At 32.1% G+C, this 25,204-nt stretch overlaps 7 protein-coding genes across 10 annotated transcripts in view; all 7 read left to right on the top strand.

Moving 5' to 3' along the window:
• Positions 1 to 658, top strand: part of LOC144425855 (sulfotransferase 1B1-like) — a 2,828-nt gene extending 2,170 nt beyond the window's left edge. Inside the window, exon 3 of the mRNA XM_078115601.1 lies at positions 300 to 658. Coding sequence (XP_077971727.1) covers positions 300 to 439 — 140 coding nt within the window. The 3' untranslated portion in view covers positions 440 to 658. The remainder of the gene's footprint in view (positions 1 to 299) is intronic.
• A 474-nt stretch (positions 659 to 1,132) lies between these two features.
• LOC144425602 (sulfotransferase 1C2-like) lies at positions 1,133 to 2,202 on the top strand. Its single transcript, XM_078114924.1, has 3 exons — positions 1,133 to 1,247; positions 1,499 to 1,670; positions 1,828 to 2,202. The coding sequence occupies exons 1-3, from the start codon at positions 1,239 to 1,241 to the stop codon at positions 1,935 to 1,937; spliced, it is 291 nt and encodes a 96-aa protein (XP_077971050.1). The 5' UTR covers positions 1,133 to 1,238; the 3' UTR covers positions 1,938 to 2,202.
• A 2,414-nt stretch (positions 2,203 to 4,616) lies between these two features.
• On the top strand, positions 4,617 to 8,753 carry LOC144425815 (cytosolic sulfotransferase 3-like). Of its 2 annotated transcripts, none has more exons than XM_078115506.1 (7): positions 4,617 to 4,973; positions 6,375 to 6,488; positions 6,850 to 6,959; positions 7,173 to 7,308; positions 7,680 to 7,798; positions 8,050 to 8,221; positions 8,379 to 8,753. In XM_078115506.1, exons 1-7 carry the CDS (start codon positions 4,961 to 4,963, stop codon positions 8,486 to 8,488), a joined length of 774 nt encoding a protein of 257 aa, XP_077971632.1. In that variant the 5' UTR covers positions 4,617 to 4,960; the 3' UTR covers positions 8,489 to 8,753. The 2 variants fall into 2 exon arrangements, with proteins under 2 accessions (XP_077971632.1, XP_077971631.1); XM_078115505.1 differs by having other exon boundaries at positions 4,617 to 6,303.
• A 2,414-nt stretch (positions 8,754 to 11,167) lies between these two features.
• Positions 11,168 to 13,809, top strand: LOC144425845 (sulfotransferase 1B1-like). 2 transcript variants are annotated; one of them, XM_078115573.1, is made up of 3 exons: positions 11,168 to 12,854; positions 12,926 to 13,039; positions 13,724 to 13,809. In XM_078115573.1, exons 1-3 carry the CDS (start codon positions 12,644 to 12,646, stop codon positions 13,780 to 13,782), a joined length of 384 nt encoding a protein of 127 aa, XP_077971699.1. In that variant the 5' UTR covers positions 11,168 to 12,643; the 3' UTR covers positions 13,783 to 13,809. The 2 variants fall into 2 exon arrangements, with proteins under 2 accessions (XP_077971699.1, XP_077971698.1); XM_078115572.1 differs by lacking the exon at positions 13,724 to 13,809 and adding an exon at positions 13,401 to 13,704.
• Positions 13,810 to 13,988: 179 nt separating this feature from the next.
• On the top strand, positions 13,989 to 15,304 carry LOC144425595 (sulfotransferase 1C2-like). The gene is made up of 3 exons (XM_078114904.1): positions 13,989 to 14,349; positions 14,601 to 14,772; positions 14,930 to 15,304. The coding sequence occupies exons 1-3, from the start codon at positions 14,341 to 14,343 to the stop codon at positions 15,037 to 15,039; spliced, it is 291 nt and encodes a 96-aa protein (XP_077971030.1). The 5' UTR covers positions 13,989 to 14,340; the 3' UTR covers positions 15,040 to 15,304.
• Positions 15,305 to 17,736: 2,432 nt separating this feature from the next.
• LOC144425846 (sulfotransferase 1B1-like) lies at positions 17,737 to 20,360 on the top strand. Of its 2 annotated transcripts, none has more exons than XM_078115575.1 (3): positions 17,737 to 19,405; positions 19,477 to 19,590; positions 20,275 to 20,360. In XM_078115575.1, exons 1-3 carry the CDS (start codon positions 19,195 to 19,197, stop codon positions 20,331 to 20,333), a joined length of 384 nt encoding a protein of 127 aa, XP_077971701.1. In that variant the 5' UTR covers positions 17,737 to 19,194; the 3' UTR covers positions 20,334 to 20,360. The 2 variants fall into 2 exon arrangements, with proteins under 2 accessions (XP_077971701.1, XP_077971700.1); XM_078115574.1 differs by lacking the exon at positions 20,275 to 20,360 and adding an exon at positions 19,952 to 20,255.
• Positions 20,361 to 20,539: 179 nt separating this feature from the next.
• Positions 20,540 to 21,855, top strand: LOC144425596 (sulfotransferase 1C2-like). The gene is made up of 3 exons (XM_078114905.1): positions 20,540 to 20,900; positions 21,152 to 21,323; positions 21,481 to 21,855. The coding sequence occupies exons 1-3, from the start codon at positions 20,892 to 20,894 to the stop codon at positions 21,588 to 21,590; spliced, it is 291 nt and encodes a 96-aa protein (XP_077971031.1). The 5' UTR covers positions 20,540 to 20,891; the 3' UTR covers positions 21,591 to 21,855.
• The last annotated feature ends 3,349 nt before the right edge of the window (positions 21,856 to 25,204 follow it).

Here is a 25,204-nt window from a genome sequence, read left to right as displayed (position 1 = left end):
CACTTACAACTGTTTTTACTAAGAAAAACCGTGATCAATGTTATCGCGTTTGTAGCCCTACTATTGGGTTTGCTTTGATACTGTTTGTTGGCATTTTAAAACGTAAATAACATACAATGAGCCCTATATAGCACTGATGATTTTTACTTCCATTCAAAATAGACAATTCAATATACACTACAACATTGTTTTTCCCAAACACAGTACGCTTGTTATTTATTTAATACTATGTAGATTTCTCAAATGTCGCTATTTCAAAGTGATAACTTATGCTTGATGGTTGTCGTCGTATATTTTAGCTTCAAAGTTCAATGTCATGCACAATATTCCTATACCTAGAAGATATTTTGTTACACATCTACCAGCTGAATTGGTGAATTTAGAAAAATACGAAAAAAGGAACATAAAGGCAAGCCTATGTTACGTATATATAAGCTAAGAGAATAAAATTCTGGAAATAAAATATTCTATCGATCATTCGAAGTGATATTATAGATTTACAAAAGTAAAATATAACATAGTGAAGAGCTGTATTATATGCCACTTAGTAAACAATTTAAATTGTATTTACAAAATATGAATAAACAAGCAATGAAAAATTTTATTTGTGATCATTCTTCAGATCGTTTACACATTGCGGAATCCAAAGGACAGGCTGGTATCGTTCTTTCATTTTGTTAAGGGATTTCCTTGGCAGGGTGAATTAGCAAGATTTTCACCCGATGATTGAAACGATTATTTTGAACGACAAATGAAAGGTAATAGCATTCACAGACTGGGGACAAACAACAATGTTATTTTATGAAAATGCAAAAAATGTAGTCGATAATCCAAAGTATTTTGCTTAAATAACTAAAATCTAATGTCGAAAAATGTTTAGTGAAAGCGATTATTTACATACAATATTATTTTATGCCAGAAAGAGACCAAAGATTTAGTGTCTAGTCCAAAGTATTTTGGTTAAATAACTGGGATCTTTAATGTCAAAAAACGTTTATTGAAAACCTTTTTTTTAATTGTCTAATACAAAAATTCCTTTGAAAAGCATCAATTATCAGGCAAACGACATTGGATTGAAAATAATAAAATAATCAATTAGAAAATAAATAGAAAATTTTATTCAATTAGATCCTCTTCCTCTGGCCATACGAAAAGGAGAATCATATTTGGATCACATTTTGAGTTGGCTGCCGCATATAAAAAACAACAAGAATGCAATATTGATCGTGTATGAAGAAATGATAAAAGTAATCCATATTGAACTAATTCTGAACAACAACAAATGATCACTCAATCAAGCCATCTAAAAGATGTCTGTTTAAAAAATTTTAATTTTGAAATATTTCTATGTTTTGAAATTTTATCATACAACTAGCTTTAAAAATGGAATACGTTGTATACGTACAAACATGAGTGTATAATGCGAATTACTGTGTAATTGATATGAGATGACATTTCTTACAGCCTGACCTCAAAATGTATTTTGTTTTATATCAAGAATCCTTTCGAAAAAACAAAAGAGTTGTCAGAATTCTTGGGAGTAGAACTATCAGATGACGAAATCTATGAAATAGTTAAAAATTGTTCAATTGACAACATGAAGAAGTCGGATATGGAATCGAAATCAGAAGATGGAATGAATCGCCATGCAACTAAGCAATGCTTTACAGGTACAAAAGTTTTATAAATTAGTTCGTTGCGTCATAAGATTATGCTGCAATACTTGTGTTTTGGTATATTTATTAGATAGTTTTGTATGCTGTTTAGCCACGAATTTGTATATTTGTCTTTAATTCTTCCCTTTCTTAGTGAGTTATTATATTTCAGGAACCATTGGCAAGTGGAAAAACTATTTTACCGCGGAACAATCTGATGAAATAGATAGACAAGTTGAAGAAAAGATGAAAGAAACAGGAATCGAATTTATATATGAATAAGTTTTTATCGTAGAATATTCAACTCATTCTAATTTAACCGTTAGGCCCCAAGCCGACTGGAAGCAAATTTGAGAACTTGTATTAATTCAGTATAAACTTTATTATTCTTGCCAATCGCTTAAGCTTGTTATTAATGTACTAATGAGTATACTGGGAACTTTAGTCTTTTAGCATTAAAAAATTTAATTTGGTCGTTTAATTTTTCATATATATATATATAATTTAAATATATATACACTAAATTTATATTATTTATAATTTTCATAGAAATATATGAAATATTTACCGCGTATCAAATGTTGTAAGAATATAAATAAAATATAAATTTCAAGAAATGGTAATTTAAGTATACTCTATGGCAGGGGTGTGCAATGTGCGGCCCGCGGCCAAATTGAGCGGCCCGCGGAGAAGTGCCAATTTGGAATTGTGTGCGGCCAGCAAAACTAGTTTTTAATTCAGTTTGATCTGGTTCCCTTTGCGCTGCAAAGCTTATATATTAGTCCAATTTATTATCTATGCCTATGACGTAACAACGTCCTAACAGCGTAAGCGAACAACGCGATTCATAATGCTGTCACTTGCTGAGCAGCGAACAGTTCAAGGAAAATGCAGAGCAGACGCTAATGAATTTGTAAGATCGGACAATTGAAAATTAGGCATCTGGAAAGCAGTTAAAAATGATTTAATATCGAGAGATACAAAAACTAAAGAAGTTTTGGTTCCAGCCTATCAGTTGATTTTGTCTAAATCCAATCTAGAATGAGATTTGACAGCAAATTATTTGTAAATGAATCTTGCCGTAATTTACCGAAAACATCTTAACCAAGATAACTTTCCACATTTCGAAAAAAGGGCATGGCTTTAAATATGGCACCCTTCGGTAGCACATTTTTTTCAGATTGTCTTAGATTGTATTATGTATATACGACCTTTTATAGAATGCAAAAAATTACTTTTATTTATTTCAAAATTTTCTGTGGACTTCAAGAGATTAGTTTTTTTGTGCGAATTGGTGATCACAATGAAAAATAGCGGCACCTTGTGGCGATTGCGGCGAAGAAGCGAACGTACGGTAACGCAGCACGGTGACTTACTATTGCACAAATTCAAGTTTTGTATACTAGCGTATTAGTTTATTTTGATAACATAAAATGAATTGAGTTTGTACATGCCAAAGAAGAACCATTCCACCATCGAATACCGGTATCAGACTTACAGATAAAGTATGGTACTGGTGAGTTAAGGCACCGGTACCATAACACTGTGAATTACGCTCTCATCTTTTCGTTACAGTTTTGCCGTGAATAACTAAAGTATGCTAAGGAAGAACTTTACAACTTCTCCGATAATTTTTAACATGTGACGTAGATAAGTGCCAAAGCATATCACGTTTATTTAAAATTTTAAATGTTACTCTCCCTGCATTTGCAGTCAAATTAACTTTTTCCATTTTATTTGTACGCTTGCACAGCTGCTATGTTTATGCTTATCTTTTAGCTTTTTTCATTACAGTTCTGCGGTAAACAACATAAATATGCCAATAAGGAAGCATTACAATGTACCAATAGTGTTCAACATGTTATGAAATATCGTGGTTGCGGTTTTATCAATGCAAAAAATATTTTCTGGTTTAACAGCGTGATGTAATTATTGTAAAGAGCTTTCGTGTCTATATATTTAAGCATTGCTCTCTTGTGTTGTTCTCGTTGTTCTTTGACACGTTTTGAAGAAATTGTTTTTCTCTTTGATTACTGAACCAATTGCTTTGAAATTTCCAGTGATTAGAGATATAATTTTTTTTCCAGGAGGCTAGTACTTTTTTTTTGCTATGACGTCATCAAAATTATGTGGCTCTACCTGTCCATATATTTGAGCATAGCTCTCTTGTTGTTCTTGTTCTTTGACACGTTTTTGAACACCTAGTGGAAAACCTAAAAAGTCGCTTTTCTTATTGATTACTGGACCAAATGCCCTTAGTATTTCAATTCAGGTTGCAATTGAATGGATAAAAACAGATCATTGTCACGGGACATGTGAAATGGGTGGCAGACAACTCGACTACAGCTAGGCCTGGTGAGTTGTCCGTGTAGTCGAGTCGTCCATCAGCCCTAAACAGTTGTGAGAGTCACTGTACCGAAAGTTGATTCAGGTGGTGTTAAGTTGAAGTATGTTATTTAGTGACGTTTTTATGTGAAATGTTTGACTGTGGTACGTGATACGGTACGTAATTGACTCATAGCACGAGATATTTCAATTGATGTTTCAATATAATCAAGAAGAATGGATCATTGAATATGATGTATGAATAAAAATGATTGGTATTTTATCTTTATAAGCAAAAGTTTAATCAGCCCCTTCCCGGGGGCCAAAAGCTACTAATGCATATGAAAGTATAATATGGTACGTTTTCTATTCTAGATATAATATAGAAATACCAATTTAATCACAAATGACTTCAGAGTTGCAAATGGTCACATTGCCAAGGTTTAAGCATGAACATTGAATGGAACCGGTATAGTTCAAAAACCTATTCATTGAAAAACCTATTCGTCTGCCAAACCAACCCACTTAGTAATATATATTGCGTACACCGTACAGTATTTGAACTGCCTGGAAATTGAGTTTTGTTTGCACAACTTCAATCGCCTTACATTGTAGCTATCGAGACCACTCTAATGATACTGTTTACTAAAAAAAGGTTTGTATTCTACAGAGGAATATATGTCGGTCAAGCAGGTTAATAATTGACTCTGGCAATAAGAACGTACATTAGTTGTAACTTCCAACTACTTTGCAGTGCTTATTTAGATGTGCTTTTAAGGTACTCGTGCATTAATAGTTGAAGTTGCAGAGAGACTTGCAGAGCACTAAATACTCGTGATGGACCTAGCCCGTCACTAGCGCTACTTGTTTTTTTTTTGGCATTCAGGCCACAATAAAGAAACAAATATGAGACGAAACTGGCCTTGACAATAAGCTTTGGAAAGCCGTTCGAAACCAGGAAATCGAATCGAATATACTAAATGCCAATTCAAGGTACACATAATTTGCCGAAATATAGATACATGATTTATTAGCAAATTTTCTAATTAATAATAATTTGTGATTTAAGGTACTTATACTTTGCCGAAATATAGATAGATGATTTATCAGCAAATTTTCTAATTAATAATAATTTGTGATTGAATACTTTAGATATGTGTGATATTTCAACAGAACCTATGAGACCAATCATTTGTACCACACCACACATCATTTGGATTAAACATTGTTTGCGCCAAGATTTGTAGTGGCAAACGGACAAAACGAGAGCGTTAATATGTGAAATTCAATAAGGAATCATTAATACGACTTAGACTATCTGACGAATGCCAATCCTGAAAACACTTGGATTCTACCCAAATCCGCATCTATAATAGATGCAGTGACTACAAAAATAGAATTCAGACGTCAATATTGAATACACAATCTTTAATTTAATTACTGTTGTCTACAGGAAAGACCTCACTGGGCTTGTAGAAAAGTAGGATTCTTAAATTCAAATTCTTAAAACGGGTGGATTATACCCAAATCCGAACGTAATAGACACAGTGACTACAAAAATATAATTCGGATGGCAGTATTAAATGGAACAGCTTCTTATTTAATTACTGTTGCTTATAGGGGGAAAATAGCGCGAGTGCTTATCATTCTTATGGTTTCGTTTCCTGTTTAGCACCTGATCTACTGGGTCTGTGGAATAGTGGGATTGGTAGTTTTTTTTGGATGACAATATGAATATTGTTGCTATCGAATAGTTAAGTTACATCTCTTTCAAGTTTAATTATAATTCATGTTGTTACGATATGGTTCCATCGGACTGAATTAATTTCTAAAATAAATAATATCGCATGCTACATTCTTACGGATAAACTCTTTTATTATATCATAATGACGATTTTACTACATTTAACACGGCAGATATAAAGTCAGGTTCAGTGTTTTGTTCAAAATACATTTTATGGAGTTTTACGACCGAGCAAAGGTAGTTTAAATATAAGAAGGTTGACACTTTTCTTTTATATATTATTATTTCAATGCAATCAAATTTTATTTGAATATGCAAGACTTGGCCCTTTCATATAATTGCAGTGTTTTTTGTAAATAATAAACTCTATGGCAAATCTAAAACAAGAACTACCTGAATGGTGCCAGAAAGACTTCGTCCATTTCCAAGATACTTTCACATACTCTCCAGAAGACAAAGTTCTAGAATGGAATGATCATTTATTCATTCCGCAGTTCCATCCAGATACAGTATCTTATGCATTCGATCATCATGAGCCAAGAGAAAACGAAGTGATGGTGGCATCGTGTGTAAAAACAGGTTTAAAAAATAGTTACAAATAAAAGAAACAGAAAAATGACAGACAATATCAAGTTATGTATTCTTTTTAGGCACAACATGGACTCGAGAAATTATTCGTCAGATATTGTATGGAAGAGACGAAAAACTTGATAAACTGACAAAAGATATCACTTTACCGCATTTGTATCTTGAAACATGTACACGTAGGTTATTGTAGAAATTAATAGATACATTGTTACAAATACATATCATTCTATTGAATGCCCACTTACAACTGTTTTTACTAAGAAAAACCGTGATCAATGTTATCGCGTTTGTAGCCCTACTATTGGGTTTGCTTTGATACTGTTTGTTGGCATTTTAAAACGTAAATAACATACAATGAGCCCTATATAGCACTGATGATTTTTACTTCCATTCAAAATAGACAATTCAATATACACTACAACATTGTTTTTCCCAAACACAGTACGCTTGTTATTTATTTAATACTATGTAGATTTCTCAAATGTCGCTATTTCAAAGTGATAACTTATGCTTGATGGTTGTCGTCGTATATTTTAGCTTCAAAGTTCAATGTCATGCACAATATTCCTATACCTAGAAGATATTTTGTTACACATCTACCAGCTGAATTGGTGAATTTAGAAAAATACGAAAAAAGGAACATAAAGGCAAGCCTATGTTACGTATATATAAGCTAAGAGAATAAAATTCTGGAAATAAAATATTCTATCGATCATTCGAAGTGATATTATAGATTTACAAAAGTAAAATATAACATAGTGAAGAGCTGTATTATATGCCACTTAGTAAACAATTTAAATTGTATTTACAAAATATGAATAAACAAGCAATGAAAAATTTTATTTGTGATCATTCTTCAGATCGTTTACACATTGCGGAATCCAAAGGACAGGCTGGTATCGTTCTTTCATTTTGTTAAGGGATTTCCTTGGCAGGGTGAATTAGCAAGATTTTCACCCGATGATTGGAACGATTATTTTGAACGACAAATGAAAGGTAATAGCATTCACAGACTGGGGACAAACAACAATGTTATTTTATGAAAATGCAAAAAATGTAGTCGATAATCCAAAGTATTTTGCTTAAATAACTAAAATCTAATGTCGAAAAATGTTTAGTGAAAGCGATTATTTACATACAATATTATTTTATGCCAGAAAGAGACCAAAGATTTAGTGTCTAGTCCAAAGTATTTTGGTTAAATAACTGGGATCTTTAATGTCAAAAAACGTTTATTGAAAACCTTTTTTTTTAATTGTCTAATACAAAAATTCCTTTGAAAAGCATCAATTATCAGGCAAACGACATTGGATTGAAAATAATAAAATAATCAATTAGAAAATAAATAGAAAATTTTATTCAATTAGATCCTCTTCCTCTGGCCATACGAAAAGGAGAATCATATTTGGATCACATTTTGAGTTGGCTGCCGCATATAAAAAACAACAAGAATGCAATATTGATCGTGTATGAAGAAATGATAAAAGTAATCCATATTGAACTAATTCTGAACAACAACAAATGATCACTCAATCAAGCCATCTAAAAGATGTCTGTTTAAAAAATTTTAATTTTGAAATATTTCTATGTTTTGAAATTTTATCATACAACTAGCTTTAAAAATGGAATACGTTGTATACGTACAAACATGAGTGTATAATGCGAATTACTGTGTAATTGATATGAGATGACATTTCTTACAGCCTGACCTCAAAATGTATTTTGTTTTATATCAAGAATCCTTTCGAAAAAACAAAAGAGTTGTCAGAATTCTTGGGAGTAGAACTATCAGATGACGAAATCTATGAAATAGTTAAAAATTGTTCAATTGACAACATGAAGAAGTCGGATATGGAATCGAAATCAGAAGATGGAATGAATCGCCATGCAACTAAGCAATGCTTTACAGGTACAAAAGTTTTATAAATTAGTTCGTTGCGTCATAAGATTATGCTGCAATACTTGTGTTTTGGTATATTTATTAGATAGTTTTGTATGCTGTTTAGCCACGAATTTGTATATTTGTCTTTAATTCTTCCCTTTCTTAGTGAGTTATTATATTTCAGGAACCATTGGCAAGTGGAAAAACTATTTTACCGCGGAACAATCTGATGAAATAGATAGACAAGTTGAAGAAAAGATGAAAGAAACAGGAATCGAATTTATATATGAATAAGTTTTTATCGTAGAATATTCAACTCATTCTAATTTAACCGTTAGGCCCCAAGCCGACTGGAAGCAAATTTGAGAACTTGTATTAATTCAGTATAAACTTTATTATTCTTGCCAATCGCTTAAGCTTGTTATTAATGTACTAATGAGTATACTGGGAACTTTAGTCTTTTAGCATTAAAAAATTTAATTTGGTCGTTTAATTTTTCATATATATATATATAATTTAAATATATATACACTAAATTTATATTATTTATAATTTTCATAGAAATATATGAAATATTTACCGCGTATCAAATGTTGTAAGAATATAAATAAAATATAAATTTCAAGAAATGGTAATTTAAGTATACTCTATGGCAGGGGTGTGCAATGTGCGGCCCGCGGCCAAATTGAGCGGCCCGCGGAGAAGTGCCAATTTGGAATTGTGTGCGGCCAGCAAAACTAGTTTTTAATTCAGTTTGATCTGGTTCCCTTTGCGCTGCAAAGCTTATATATTAGTCCAATTTATTATCTATGCCTATGACGTAACAACGTCCTAACAGCGTAAGCGAACAACGCGATTCATAATGCTGTCACTTGCTGAGCAGCGAACAGTTCAAGGAAAATGCAGAGCAGACGCTAATGAATTTGTAAGATCGGACAATTGAAAATTAGGCATCTGGAAAGCAGTTAAAAATGATTTAATATCGAGAGATACAAAAACTAAAGAAGTTTTGGTTCCAGCCTATCAGTTGATTTTGTCTAAATCCAATCTAGAATGAGATTTGACAGCAAATTATTTGTAAATGAATCTTGCCGTAATTTACCGAAAACATCTTAACCAAGATAACTTTCCACATTTCGAAAAAAGGGCATGGCTTTAAATATGGCACCCTTCGGTAGCACATTTTTTTCAGATTGTCTTAGATTGTATTATGTATATACGACCTTTTATAGAATGCAAAAAATTACTTTTATTTATTTCAAAATTTTCTGTGGACTTCAAGAGATTAGTTTTTTTGTGCGAATTGGTGATCACAATGAAAAATAGCGGCACCTTGTGGCGATTGCGGCGAAGAAGCGAACGTACGGTAACGCAGCACGGTGACTTACTATTGCACAAATTCAAGTTTTGTATACTAGCGTATTAGTTTATTTTGATAACATAAAATGAATTGAGTTTGTACATGCCAAAGAAGAACCATTCCACCATCGAATACCGGTATCAGACTTACAGATAAAGTATGGTACTGGTGAGTTAAGGCACCGGTACCATAACACTGTGAATTACGCTCTCATCTTTTCGTTACAGTTTTGCCGTGAATAACTAAAGTATGCTAAGGAAGAACTTTACAACTTCTCCGATAATTTTTAACATGTGACGTAGATAAGTGCCAAAGCATATCACGTTTATTTAAAATTTTAAATGTTACTCTCCCTGCATTTGCAGTCAAATTAACTTTTTCCATTTTATTTGTACGCTTGCACAGCTGCTATGTTTATGCTTATCTTTTAGCTTTTTTCATTACAGTTCTGCGGTAAACAACATAAATATGCCAATAAGGAAGCATTACAATGTACCAATAGTGTTCAACATGTTATGAAATATCGTGGTTGCGGTTTTATCAATGCAAAAAATATTTTCTGGTTTAACAGCGTGATGTAATTATTGTAAAGAGCTTTCGTGTCTATATATTTAAGCATTGCTCTCTTGTGTTGTTCTCGTTGTTCTTTGACACGTTTTGAAGAAATTGTTTTTCTCTTTGATTACTGAACCAATTGCTTTGAAATTTCCAGTGATTAGAGATATAATTTTTTTTCCAGGAGGCTAGTACTTTTTTTTTGCTATGACGTCATCAAAATTATGTGGCTCTACCTGTCCATATATTTGAGCATAGCTCTCTTGTTGTTCTTGTTCTTTGACACGTTTTTGAACACCTAGTGGAAAACCTAAAAAGTCGCTTTTCTTATTGATTACTGGACCAAATGCCCTTAGTATTTCAATTCAGGTTGCAATTGAATGGATAAAAACAGATCATTGTCACGGGACATGTGAAATGGGTGGCAGACAACTCGACTACAGCTAGGCCTGGTGAGTTGTCCGTGTAGTCGAGTCGTCCATCAGCCCTAAACAGTTGTGAGAGTCACTGTACCGAAAGTTGATTCAGGTGGTGTTAAGTTGAAGTATGTTATTTAGTGACGTTTTTATGTGAAATGTTTGACTGTGGTACGTGATACGGTACGTAATTGACTCATAGCACGAGATATTTCAATTGATGTTTCAATATAATCAAGAAGAATGGATCATTGAATATGATGTATGAATAAAAATGATTGGTATTTTATCTTTATAAGCAAAAGTTTAATCAGCCCCTTCCCGGGGGCCAAAAGCTACTAATGCATATGAAAGTATAATATGGTACGTTTTCTATTCTAGATATAATATAGAAATACCAATTTAATCACAAATGACTTCAGAGTTGCAAATGGTCACATTGCCAAGGTTTAAGCATGAACATTGAATGGAACCGGTATAGTTCAAAAACCTATTCATTGAAAAACCTATTCGTCTGCCAAACCAACCCACTTAGTAATATATATTGCGTACACCGTACAGTATTTGAACTGCCTGGAAATTGAGTTTTGTTTGCACAACTTCAATCGCCTTACATTGTAGCTATCGAGACCACTCTAATGATACTGTTTACTAAAAAAAGGTTTGTATTCTACAGAGGAATATATGTCGGTCAAGCAGGTTAATAATTGACTCTGGCAATAAGAACGTACATTAGTTGTAACTTCCAACTACTTTGCAGTGCTTATTTAGATGTGCTTTTAAGGTACTCGTGCATTAATAGTTGAAGTTGCAGAGAGACTTGCAGAGCACTAAATACTCGTGATGGACCTAGCCCGTCACTAGCGCTACTTGTTTTTTTTTTGGCATTCAGGCCACAATAAAGAAACAAATATGAGACGAAACTGGCCTTGACAATAAGCTTTGGAAAGCCGTTCGAAACCAGGAAATCGAATCGAATATACTAAATGCCAATTCAAGGTACACATAATTTGCCGAAATATAGATACATGATTTATTAGCAAATTTTCTAATTAATAATAATTTGTGATTTAAGGTACTTATACTTTGCCGAAATATAGATAGATGATTTATCAGCAAATTTTCTAATTAATAATAATTTGTGATTGAATACTTTAGATATGTGTGATATTTCAACAGAACCTATGAGACCAATCATTTGTACCACACCACACATCATTTGGATTAAACATTGTTTGCGCCAAGATTTGTAGTGGCAAACGGACAAAACGAGAGCGTTAATATGTGAAATTCAATAAGGAATCATTAATACGACTTAGACTATCTGACGAATGCCAATCCTGAAAACACTTGGATTCTACCCAAATCCGCATCTATAATAGATGCAGTGACTACAAAAATAGAATTCAGACGTCAATATTGAATACACAATCTTTAATTTAATTACTGTTGTCTACAGGAAAGACCTCACTGGGCTTGTAGAAAAGTAGGATTCTTAAATTCAAATTCTTAAAACGGGTGGATTATACCCAAATCCGAACGTAATAGACACAGTGACTACAAAAATATAATTCGGATGGCAGTATTAAATGGAACAGCTTCTTATTTAATTACTGTTGCTTATAGGGGGAAAATAGCGCGAGTGCTTATCATTCTTATGGTTTCGTTTCCTGTTTAGCACCTGATCTACTGGGTCTGTGGAATAGTGGGATTGGTAGTTTTTTTTGGATGACAATATGAATATTGTTGCTATCGAATAGTTAAGTTACATCTCTTTCAAGTTTAATTATAATTCATGTTGTTACGATATGGTTCCATCGGACTGAATTAATTTCTAAAATAAATAATATCGCATGCTACATTCTTACGGATAAACTCTTTTATTATATCATAATGACGATTTTACTACATTTAACACGGCAGATATAAAGTCAGGTTCAGTGTTTTGTTCAAAATACATTTTATGGAGTTTTACGACCGAGCAAAGGTAGTTTAAATATAAGAAGGTTGACACTTTTCTTTTATATATTATTATTTCAATGCAATCAAATTTTATTTGAATATGCAAGACTTGGCCCTTTCATATAATTGCAGTGTTTTTTGTAAATAATAAACTCTATGGCAAATCTAAAACAAGAACTACCTGAATGGTGCCAGAAAGACTTCGTCCATTTCCAAGATACTTTCACATACTCTCCAGAAGACAAAGTTCTAGAATGGAATGATCATTTATTCATTCCGCAGTTCCATCCAGATACAGTATCTTATGCATTCGATCATCATGAGCCAAGAGAAAACGAAGTGATGGTGGCATCGTGTGTAAAAACAGGTTTAAAAAATAGTTACAAATAAAAGAAACAGAAAAATGACAGACAATATCAAGTTATGTATTCTTTTTAGGCACAACATGGACTCGAGAAATTATTCGTCAGATATTGTATGGAAGAGACGAAAAACTTGATAAACTGACAAAAGATATCACTTTACCGCATTTGTATCTTGAAACATGTACACGTAGGTTATTGTAGAAATTAATAGATACATTGTTACAAATACATATCATTCTATTGAATGCCCACTTACAACTGTTTTTACTAAGAAAAACCGTGATCAATGTTATCGCGTTTGTAGCCCTACTATTGGGTTTGCTTTGATACTGTTTGTTGGCATTTTAAAACGTAAATAACATACAATGAGCCCTATATAGCACTGATGATTTTTACTTCCATTCAAAATAGACAATTCAATATACACTACAACATTGTTTTTCCCAAACACAGTACGCTTGTTATTTATTTAATACTATGTAGATTTCTCAAATGTCGCTATTTCAAAGTGATAACTTATGCTTGATGGTTGTCGTCGTATATTTTAGCTTCAAAGTTCAATGTCATGCACAATATTCCTATACCTAGAAGATATTTTGTTACACATCTACCAGCTGAATTGGTGAATTTAGAAAAATACGAAAAAAGGAACATAAAGGCAAGCCTATGTTACGTATATATAAGCTAAGAGAATAAAATTCTGGAAATAAAATATTCTATCGATCATTCGAAGTGATATTATAGATTTACAAAAGTAAAATATAACATAGTGAAGAGCTGTATTATATGCCACTTAGTAAACAATTTAAATTGTATTTACAAAATATGAATAAACAAGCAATGAAAAATTTTATTTGTGATCATTCTTCAGATCGTTTACACATTGCGGAATCCAAAGGACAGGCTGGTATCGTTCTTTCATTTTGTTAAGGGATTTCCTTGGCAGGGTGAATTAGCAAGATTTTCACCCGATGATTGAAACGATTATTTTGAACGACAAATGAAAGGTAATAGCATTCACAGACTGGGGACAAACAACAATGTTATTTTATGAAAATGCAAAAAATGTAGTCGATAATCCAAAGTATTTTGCTTAAATAACTAAAATCTAATGTCGAAAAATGTTTAGTGAAAGCGATTATTTACATACAATATTATTTTATGCCAGAAAGAGACCAAAGATTTAGTGTCTAGTCCAAAGTATTTTGGTTAAATAACTGGGATCTTTAATGTCAAAAAACGTTTATTGAAAACCTTTTTTTTTAATTGTCTAATACAAAAATTCCTTTGAAAAGCATCAATTATCAGGCAAACGACATTGGATTGAAAATAATAAAATAATCAATTAGAAAATAAATAGAAAATTTTATTCAATTAGATCCTCTTCCTCTGGCCATACGAAAAGGAGAATCATATTTGGATCACATTTTGAGTTGGCTGCCGCATATAAAAAACAACAAGAATGCAATATTGATCGTGTATGAAGAAATGATAAAAGTAATCCATATTGAACTAATTCTGAACAACAACAAATGATCACTCAATCAAGCCATCTAAAAGATGTCTGTTTAAAAAATTTTAATTTTGAAATATTTCTATGTTTTGAAATTTTATCATACAACTAGCTTTAAAAATGGAATACGTTGTATACGTACAAACATGAGTGTATAATGCGAATTACTGTGTAATTGATATGAGATGACATTTCTTACAGCCTGACCTCAAAATGTATTTTGTTTTATATCAAGAATCCTTTCGAAAAAACAAAAGAGTTGTCAGAATTCTTGGGAGTAGAACTATCAGATGACGAAATCTATGAAATAGTTAAAAATTGTTCAATTGACAACATGAAGAAGTCGGATATGGAATCGAAATCAGAAGATGGAATGAATCGCCATGCAACTAAGCAATGCTTTACAGGTACAAAAGTTTTATAAATTAGTTCGTTGCGTCATAAGATTATGCTGCAATACTTGTGTTTTGGTATATTTATTAGATAGTTTTGTATGCTGTTTAGCCACGAATTTGTATATTTGTCTTTAATTCTTCCCTTTCTTAGTGAGTTATTATATTTCAGGAACCATTGGCAAGTGGAAAAACTATTTTACCGCGGAACAATCTGATGAAATAGATAGACAAGTTGAAGAAAAGATGAAAGAAACAGGAATCGAATTTATATATGAATAAGTTTTTATCGTAGAATATTCAACTCATTCTAATTTAACCGTTAGGCCCCAAGCCGACTGGAAGCAAATTTGAGAACTTGTATTAATTCAGTATAAACTTTATTATTCTTGCCAATCGCTTAAGCTTGTTATTAATGTACTAATGAGTATACTGGGAACTTTAGTCTTTTAGCATTAAAAAATTTAATTTGGTCGTTTAATTTTTCATATATATATATATAATTTAAATATATATACACTAAATTTATATTATTTATAATTTTCATAGAAATATATGAAATATTTACCGCGTATCAAATGTTGTAAGAATATAAATAAAATATAAATTTCAAGAAATGGTAATTTAAGTATACTCTATGGCAGGGGTGTGCAATGTGCGGCCCGCGGCCAAATTGAGCGGCCCGCGGAGAAGTGCCAATTTGGAATTGTGTGCGGCCAGCAAAACTAGTTTTTAATTCAGTTTGATCTGGTTCCCTTTGCGCTGCAAAGCTTATATATTAGTCCAATTTATTATCTATGCCTATGACGTAACAACGTCCTAACAGCGTAAGCGAACAACGCGATTCATAATGCTGTCACTTGCTGAGCAGCGAACAGTTCAAGGAAAATGCAGAGCAGACGCTAATGAATTTGTAAGATCGGACAATTGAAAATTAGGCATCTGGAAAGCAGTTAAAAATGATTTAATATCGAGAGATACAAAAACTAAAGAAGTTTTGGTTCCAGCCTATCAGTTGATTTTGTCTAAATCCAATCTAGAATGAGATTTGACAGCAAATTATTTGTAAATGAATCTTGCCGTAATTTACCGAAAACATCTTAACCAAGATAACTTTCCACATTTCGAAAAAAGGGCATGGCTTTAAATATGGCACCCTTCGGTAGCACATTTTTTTCAGATTGTCTTAGATTGTATTATGTATATACGACCTTTTATAGAATGCAAAAAATTACTTTTATTTATTTCAAAATTTTCTGTGGACTTCAAGAGATTAGTTTTTTTGTGCGAATTGGTGATCACAATGAAAAATAGCGGCACCTTGTGGCGATTGCGGCGAAGAAGCGAACGTACGGTAACGCAGCACGGTGACTTACTATTGCACAAATTCAAGTTTTGTATACTAGCGTATTAGTTTATTTTGATAACATAAAATGAATTGAGTTTGTACATGCCAAAGAAGAACCATTCCACCATCGAATACCGGTATCAGACTTACAGATAAAGTATGGTACTGGTGAGTTAAGGCACCGGTACCATAACACTGTGAATTACGCTCTCATCTTTTCGTTACAGTTTTGCCGTGAATAACTAAAGTATGCTAAGGAAGAACTTTACAACTTCTCCGATAATTTTTAACATGTGACGTAGATAAGTGCCAAAGCATATCACGTTTATTTAAAATTTTAAATGTTACTCTCCCTGCATTTGCAGTCAAATTAACTTTTTCCATTTTATTTGTACGCTTGCACAGCTGCTATGTTTATGCTTATCTTTTAGCTTTTTTCATTACAGTTCTGCGGTAAACAACATAAATATGCCAATAAGGAAGCATTACAATGTACCAATAGTGTTCAACATGTTATGAAATATCGTGGTTGCGGTTTTATCAATGCAAAAAATATTTTCTGGTTTAACAGCGTGATGTAATTATTGTAAAGAGCTTTCGTGTCTATATATTTAAGCATTGCTCTCTTGTGTTGTTCTCGTTGTTCTTTGACACGTTTTGAAGAAATTGTTTTTCTCTTTGATTACTGAACCAATTGCTTTGAAATTTCCAGTGATTAGAGATATAATTTTTTTTCCAGGAGGCTAGTACTTTTTTTTTGCTATGACGTCATCAAAATTATGTGGCTCTACCTGTCCATATATTTGAGCATAGCTCTCTTGTTGTTCTTGTTCTTTGACACGTTTTTGAACACCTAGTGGAAAACCTAAAAAGTCGCTTTTCTTATTGATTACTGGACCAAATGCCCTTAGTATTTCAATTCAGGTTGCAATTGAATGGATAAAAACAGATCATTGTCACGGGACATGTGAAATGGGTGGCAGACAACTCGACTACAGCTAGGCCTGGTGAGTTGTCCGTGTAGTCGAGTCGTCCATCAGCCCTAAACAGTTGTGAGAGTCACTGTACCGAAAGTTGATTCAGGTGGTGTTAAGTTGAAGTATGTTATTTAGTGACGTTTTTATGTGAAATGTTTGACTGTGGTACGTGATACGGTACGTAATTGACTCATAGCACGAGATATTTCAATTGATGTTTCAATATAATCAAGAAGAATGGATCATTGAATATGATGTATGAATAAAAATGATTGGTATTTTATCTTTATAAGCAAAAGTTTAATCAGCCCCTTCCCGGGGGCCAAAAGCTACTAATGCATATGAAAGTATAATATGGTACGTTTTCTATTCTAGATATAATATAGAAATACCAATTTAATCACAAATGACTTCAGAGTTGCAAATGGTCACATTGCCAAGGTTTAAGCATGAACATTGAATGGAACCGGTATAGTTCAAAAACCTATTCATTGAAAAACCTATTCGTCTGCCAAACCAACCCACTTAGTAATATATATTGCGTACACCGTACAGTATTTGAACTGCCTGGAAATTGAGTTTTGTTTGCACAACTTCAATCGCCTTACATTGTAGCTATCGAGACCACTCTAATGATACTGTTTACTAAAAAAAGGTTTGTATTCTACAGAGGAATATATGTCGGTCAAGCAGGTTAATAATTGACTCTGGCAATAAGAACGTACATTAGTTGTAACTTCCAACTACTTTGCAGTGCTTATTTAGATGTGCTTTTAAGGTACTCGTGCATTAATAGTTGAAGTTGCAGAGAGACTTGCAGAGCACTAAATACTCGTGATGGACCTAGCCCGTCACTAGCGCTACTTGTTTTTTTTTTGGCATTCAGGCCACAATAAAGAAACAAATATGAGACGAAACTGGCCTTGACAATAAGCTTTGGAAAGCCGTTCGAAACCAGGAAATCGAATCGAATATACTAAATGCCAATTCAAGGTACACATAATTTGCCGAAATATAGATACATGATTTATTAGCAAATTTTCTAATTAATAATAATTTGTGATTTAAGGTACTTATACTTTGCCGAAATATAGATAGATGATTTATCAGCAAATTTTCTAATTAATAATAATTTGTGATTGAATACTTTAGATATGTGTGATATTTCAACAGAACCTATGAGACCAATCATTTGTACCACACCACACATCATTTGGATTAAACATTGTTTGCGCCAAGATTTGTAGTGGCAAACGGACAAAACGAGAGCGTTAATATGTGAAATTCAATAAGGAATCATTAATACGACTTAGACTATCTGACGAATGCCAATCCTGAAAACACTTGGATTCTACCCAAATCCGCATCTATAATAGATGCAGTGACTACAAAAATAGAATTCAGACGTCAATATTGAATACACAATCTTTAATTTAATTACTGTTGTCTACAGGAAAGACCTCACTGGGCTTGTAGAAAAGTAGGATTCTTAAATTCAAATTCTTAAAACGGGTGGATTATACCCAAATCCGAACGTAATAGACACAGTGACTACAAAAATATAATTCGGATGGCAGTATTAAATGGAACAGCTTCTTATTTAATTACTGTTGCTTATAGGGGGAAAATAGCGCGAGTGCTTATCATTCTTATGGTTTCGTTTCCTGTTTAGCACCTGATCTACTGGGTCTGTGGAATAGTGGGATTGGTAGTTTTTTTTGGATGACAATATGAATATTGTTGCTATCGAATAGTTAAGTTACATCTCTTTCAAGTTTAATTATAATTCATGTTGTTACGATATGGTTCCATCGGACTGAATTAATTTCTAAAATAAATAATATCGCATGCTACATTCTTACGGATAAACTCTTTTATTATATCATAATGACGATTTTACTACATTTAACACGGCAGATATAAAGTCAGGTTCAGTGTTTTGTTCAAAATACATTTTATGGAGTTTTACGACCGAGCAAAGGTAGTTTAAATATAAGAAGGTTGACACTTTTCTTTTATATATTATTATTTCAATGCAATCAAATTTTATTTGAATATGCAAGACTTGGCCCTTTCATATAATTGCAGTGTTTTTTGTAAATAATAAACTCTATGGCAAATCTAAAACAAGAACTACCTGAATGGTGCCAGAAAGACTTCGTCCATTTCCAAGATACTTTCACATACTCTCCAGAAGACAAAGTTCTAGAATGGAATGATCATTTATTCATTCCGCAGTTCCATCCAGATACAGTATCTTATGCATTCGATCATCATGAGCCAAGAGAAAACGAAGTGATGGTGGCATCGTGTGTAAAAACAGGTTTAAAAAATAGTTACAAATAAAAGAAACAGAAAAATGACAGACAATATCAAGTTATGTATTCTTTTTAGGCACAACATGGACTCGAGAAATTATTCGTCAGATATTGTATGGAAGAGACGAAAAACTTGATAAACTGACAAAAGATATCACTTTACCGCATTTGTATCTTGAAACATGTACACGTAGGTTATTGTAGAAATTAATAGATACATTGTTACAAATACATATCATTCTATTGAATGCCCACTTACAACTGTTTTTACTAAGAAAAACCGTGATCAATGTTATCGCGTTTGTAGCCCTACTATTGGGTTTGCTTTGATACTGTTTGTTGGCATTTTAAAACGTAAATAACATACAATGAGCCCTATATAGCACTGATGATTTTTACTTCCATTCAAAATAGACAATTCAATATACACTACAACATTGTTTTTCCCAAACACAGTACGCTTGTTATTTATTTAATACTATGTAGATTTCTCAAATGTCGCTATTTCAAAGTGATAACTTATGCTTGATGGTTGTCGTCGTATATTTTAGCTTCAAAGTTCAATGTCATGCACAATATTCCTATACCTAGAAGATATTTTGTTACACATCTACCAGCTGAATTGGTGAATTTAGAAAAATACGAAAAAAGGAACATAAAGGCAAGCCTATGTTACGTATATATAAGCTAAGAGAATAAAATTCTGGAAATAAAATATTCTATCGATCATTCGAAGTGATATTATAGATTTACAAAAGTAAAATATAACATAGTGAAGAGCTGTATTATATGCCACTTAGTAAACAATTTAAATTGTATTTACAAAATATGAATAAACAAGCAATGAAAAATTTTATTTGTGATCATTCTTCAGATCGTTTACACATTGCGGAATCCAAAGGACAGGCTGGTATCGTTCTTTCATTTTGTTAAGGGATTTCCTTGGCAGGGTGAATTAGCAAGATTTTCACCCGATGATTGAAACGATTATTTTGAACGACAAATGAAAGGTAATAGCATTCACAGACTGGGGACAAACAACAATGTTATTTTATGAAAATGCAAAAAATGTAGTCGATAATCCAAAGTATTTTGCTTAAATAACTAAAATCTAATGTCGAAAAATGTTTAGTGAAAGCGATTATTTACATACAATATTATTTTATGCCAGAAAGAGACCAAAGATTTAGTGTCTAGTCCAAAGTATTTTGGTTAAATAACTGGGATCTTTAATGTCAAAAAACGTTTATTGAAAACCTTTTTTTTTAATTGTCTAATACAAAAATTCCTTTGAAAAGCATCAATTATCAGGCAAACGACATTGGATTGAAAATAATAAAATAATCAATTAGAAAATAAATAGAAAATTTTATTCAATTAGATCCTCTTCCTCTGGCCATACGAAAAGGAGAATCATATTTGGATCACATTTTGAGTTGGCTGCCGCATATAAAAAACAACAAGAATGCAATATTGATCGTGTATGAAGAAATGATAAAAGTAATCCATATTGAACTAATTCTGAACAACAACAAATGATCACTCAATCAAGCCATCTAAAAGATGTCTGTTTAAAAAATTTTAATTTTGAAATATTTCTATGTTTTGAAATTTTATCATACAACTAGCTTTAAAAATGGAATACGTTGTATACGTACAAACATGAGTGTATAATGCGAATTACTGTGTAATTGATATGAGATGACATTTCTTACAGCCTGACCTCAAAATGTATTTTGTTTTATATCAAGAATCCTTTCGAAAAAACAAAAGAGTTGTCAGAATTCTTGGGAGTAGAACTATCAGATGACGAAATCTATGAAATAGTTAAAAATTGTTCAATTGACAACATGAAGAAGTCGGATATGGAATCGAAATCAGAAGATGGAATGAATCGCCATGCAACTAAGCAATGCTTTACAGGTACAAAAGTTTTATAAATTAGTTCGTTGCGTCATAAGATTATGCTGCAATACTTGTGTTTTGGTATATTTATTAGATAGTTTTGTATGCTGTTTAGCCACGAATTTGTATATTTGTCTTTAATTCTTCCCTTTCTTAGTGAGTTATTATATTTCAGGAACCATTGGCAAGTGGAAAAACTATTTTACCGCGGAACAATCTGATGAAATAGATAGACAAGTTGAAGAAAAGATGAAAGAAACAGGAATCGAATTTATATATGAATAAGTTTTTATCGTAGAATATTCAACTCATTCTAATTTAACCGTTAGGCCCCAAGCCGACTGGAAGCAAATTTGAGAACTTGTATTAATTCAGTATAAACTTTATTATTCTTGCCAATCGCTTAAGCTTGTTATTAATGTACTAATGAGTATACTGGGAACTTTAGTCTTTTAGCATTAAAAAATTTAATTTGGTCGTTTAATTTTTCATATATATATATATAATTTAAATATATATACACTAAATTTATATTATTTATAATTTTCATAGAAATATATGAAATATTTACCGCGTATCAAATGTTGTAAGAATATAAATAAAATATAAATTTCAAGAAATGGTAATTTAAGTATACTCTATGGCAGGGGTGTGCAATGTGCGGCCCGCGGCCAAATTGAGCGGCCCGCGGAGAAGTGCCAATTTGGAATTGTGTGCGGCCAGCAAAACTAGTTTTTAATTCAGTTTGATCTGGTTCCCTTTGCGCTGCAAAGCTTATATATTAGTCCAATTTATTATCTATGCCTATGACGTAACAACGTCCTAACAGCGTAAGCGAACAACGCGATTCATAATGCTGTCACTTGCTGAGCAGCGAACAGTTCAAGGAAAATGCAGAGCAGACGCTAATGAATTTGTAAGATCGGACAATTGAAAATTAGGCATCTGGAAAGCAGTTAAAAATGATTTAATATCGAGAGATACAAAAACTAAAGAAGTTTTGGTTCCAGCCTATCAGTTGATTTTGTCTAAATCCAATCTAGAATGAGATTTGACAGCAAATTATTTGTAAATGAATCTTGCCGTAATTTACCGAAAACATCTTAACCAAGATAACTTTCCACATTTCGAAAAAAGGGCATGGCTTTAAATATGGCACCCTTCGGTAGCACATTTTTTTCAGATTGTCTTAGATTGTATTATGTATATACGACCTTTTATAGAATGCAAAAAATTACTTTTATTTATTTCAAAATTTTCTGTGGACTTCAAGAGATTAGTTTTTTTTTTTTTTTTTTTTTTTTTTTTTTTTTTTTTTTTTTTATATATATTTATTATTATATAAAACACAGTTAATCGATACATCTACAATATCTACAGCATTATTAATCAATATTCATAGAAACTACATAATCACAATTCATCATATAAAAATAATCAATTATTGTGTGTATATCCTAAAATTTTCCATTTTTGATAATGTTTCTTTATTTTGCCATTTTTATGTGCAATGAACCGCTCAATTTCCCTCACTTCATGAAGATATGAGGTAAAAACATAGAACAGTGGTTTCTTTTTCTGTATCTTACAACGATATAGATAAAACCGGGCAGTAAGAAGTATACAATTACACAATTTGTTATAGAATTGGCAAACATATCCCAACATGCAATCTTTTTTTGAAAAGTTAAAATTAATCCCTGTTTTTGAATATATCCACATGTTCAGAAATTCCCAAAACTGTTGGACAACTATACAATCATAGAAGAAATGGTCAGTAGTTTCAACATTCGAATGACAGAAATCACATAACTCTGATGAAACAAGTTTAAATTTATATAATCTATCGTTTAGTACTATGGCACCATGAAATAGCTTTACATGAAAAGATTGCAATTTAGTTTCAATAGTACAATAAAAGATATCCATATACAATTTATTCCAATTAAAATCACTCTCTAAATACAAAAGATCTGTCCATTTTTTTCTTGATTTATCAGGGGATATAAATTTGATAAGGTTCAACTTTTTATAGATGCTTTTATTTACTTTTCCTGATTCGAATGTTTCAGAAATAAAATGACATACATTCTCTTCAGTGTCACTTATTACACTAAAATCAACACAGTTTCCAATATTGCATAACCAATAATCGGGTAGAACTCCAGTGATGCGATAATAATTCACATACTCTTCATCACTATATTGCATGCCATATTTTTCAGTCAACTCTCTATAAGTAAACAAATTACCCACATTTGCTAAATGTCTTACAGCTTTTATACCATGATCATACCAAGACTTTATAAAAAATTGTTTTCTGGCATAAGAAATACTTTTGTTGTACCATATAGGTTGATCAAAATTTGACATTTTCCAATCAAAAAGCAAATTTTTACAGAAATACCAGTTTTTAAATACATTTCGTATGGATGTTAAAGGTAAATGCTTCAGAACATATGAATTTGAGCTCAATTTTCCTTCAAGCAATGCTTGAAAACAGTATTGGCTAAGCACTTCCATCTCAATCAATTTCCACACTGGATTAACTTCCTCATTCAAGAGTGTTTGAATGAATTTAATTTTTTGGGCAACAATAAAATTTTTTATATCTATCATATCAACACCTCCCTTTTCTTTGGGGCCAATCAATGTATTTCGTTTGATCCGCTCCCAAGTTGAACCCCATATAAAAACATATATATTTCTATTCAATTCAGTCAAAAAACTTTCAGGAACATCGATTGGTAAAACAGTTGCATGGTATAATATCTGGGGTAGAATGAGAGACTTAATAATGCAAACCCTTCCCAAAAACGTCAAATTTCTTGTTTTCCACACCTGAAGTAGCTTTTTGACTTTATCTAATATTTGAGGAAAATTTTTGCTGTATATACCCTCCATTTTGTTTGACAGAATAACACCCAATATTTTAATTTCATCGTTCCAATTCAGACCATATTCACTACTAATCGGGGAGGTTCCAATCTTAGTGCCAATATACATTGCTTGACATTTTGCTATATTAATTTTGCACCCAGATATAATCCCAAAAATGTTTGAAGTTTGAAAAAGGGCATCAATACTAGATTTTGATCCATTGGTCATTACTGTCACATCATCAGCAAGCATAGAAATTTTTATAGAAATATCCCTCCATTTTATGGGTTCAATTTTTGGGTTTTGCCTGACCATGTTTGCAAAAATTTCAATTACCAGTAAAAATGTAAGACAACTGAAAGAATCACCTTGCCTTAGGCCTCTATGGACTACAAAATCATTTGAAATATGACCATTGTTTGTAACACAACACTGTATATCATTGTAAAGGATTTTAACCCATTTTATGAATTTAAGATCAAATCCAAATATATGAAGAATTTTGAACAAGAAATCCCATTTCACACTATCATATGCTTTTTGTATATCAAGGAAAATTAAAGCCCCAGGCAATGATTCAGCAACGGTTATGTCAATCACATCACAAATCAGTCGAATATTATCCCCTATATTCCTCCCCTTAATAAATCCAGTTTGATCAAGATCAACAATTTCGTTGATTACATTACTCATTTGGTTTGTTAATGTTTTGCTCAGTATTTTATAGTCCACGTTTAATAAAGTTATTGGGCGATAATTGCTTATACAATGTTCAGTTTGTCCTTTCTTAGGAAGAAGAGTTATTAATCCTCTTTTCTGTGTTTTGCTTAAAGTCCCTTTACAAAATGAATGATTGTAGCTAGCCATCAAAAGATGTTTGATATCCTTCCAAAACACCTTATAAAACTCTGCTGGAAGACCATCAAGCCCGGGTGTTTTGTCAGATTTCATGGATTTCAAAGCCTCGAAACAAGCACCTTCTGTGATAACACCAGGACATAGGTCTGAAACTTCAGGTT

This window comes from Styela clava, chromosome 8 (assembly GCF_964204865.1).
Source record: "Styela clava chromosome 8, kaStyClav1.hap1.2, whole genome shotgun sequence".
In the NCBI taxonomy this organism is placed as follows: domain Eukaryota; kingdom Metazoa; phylum Chordata; class Ascidiacea; order Stolidobranchia; family Styelidae; genus Styela; species Styela clava.
This window is presented reverse-complemented; position numbering and strand designations above follow the sequence as displayed.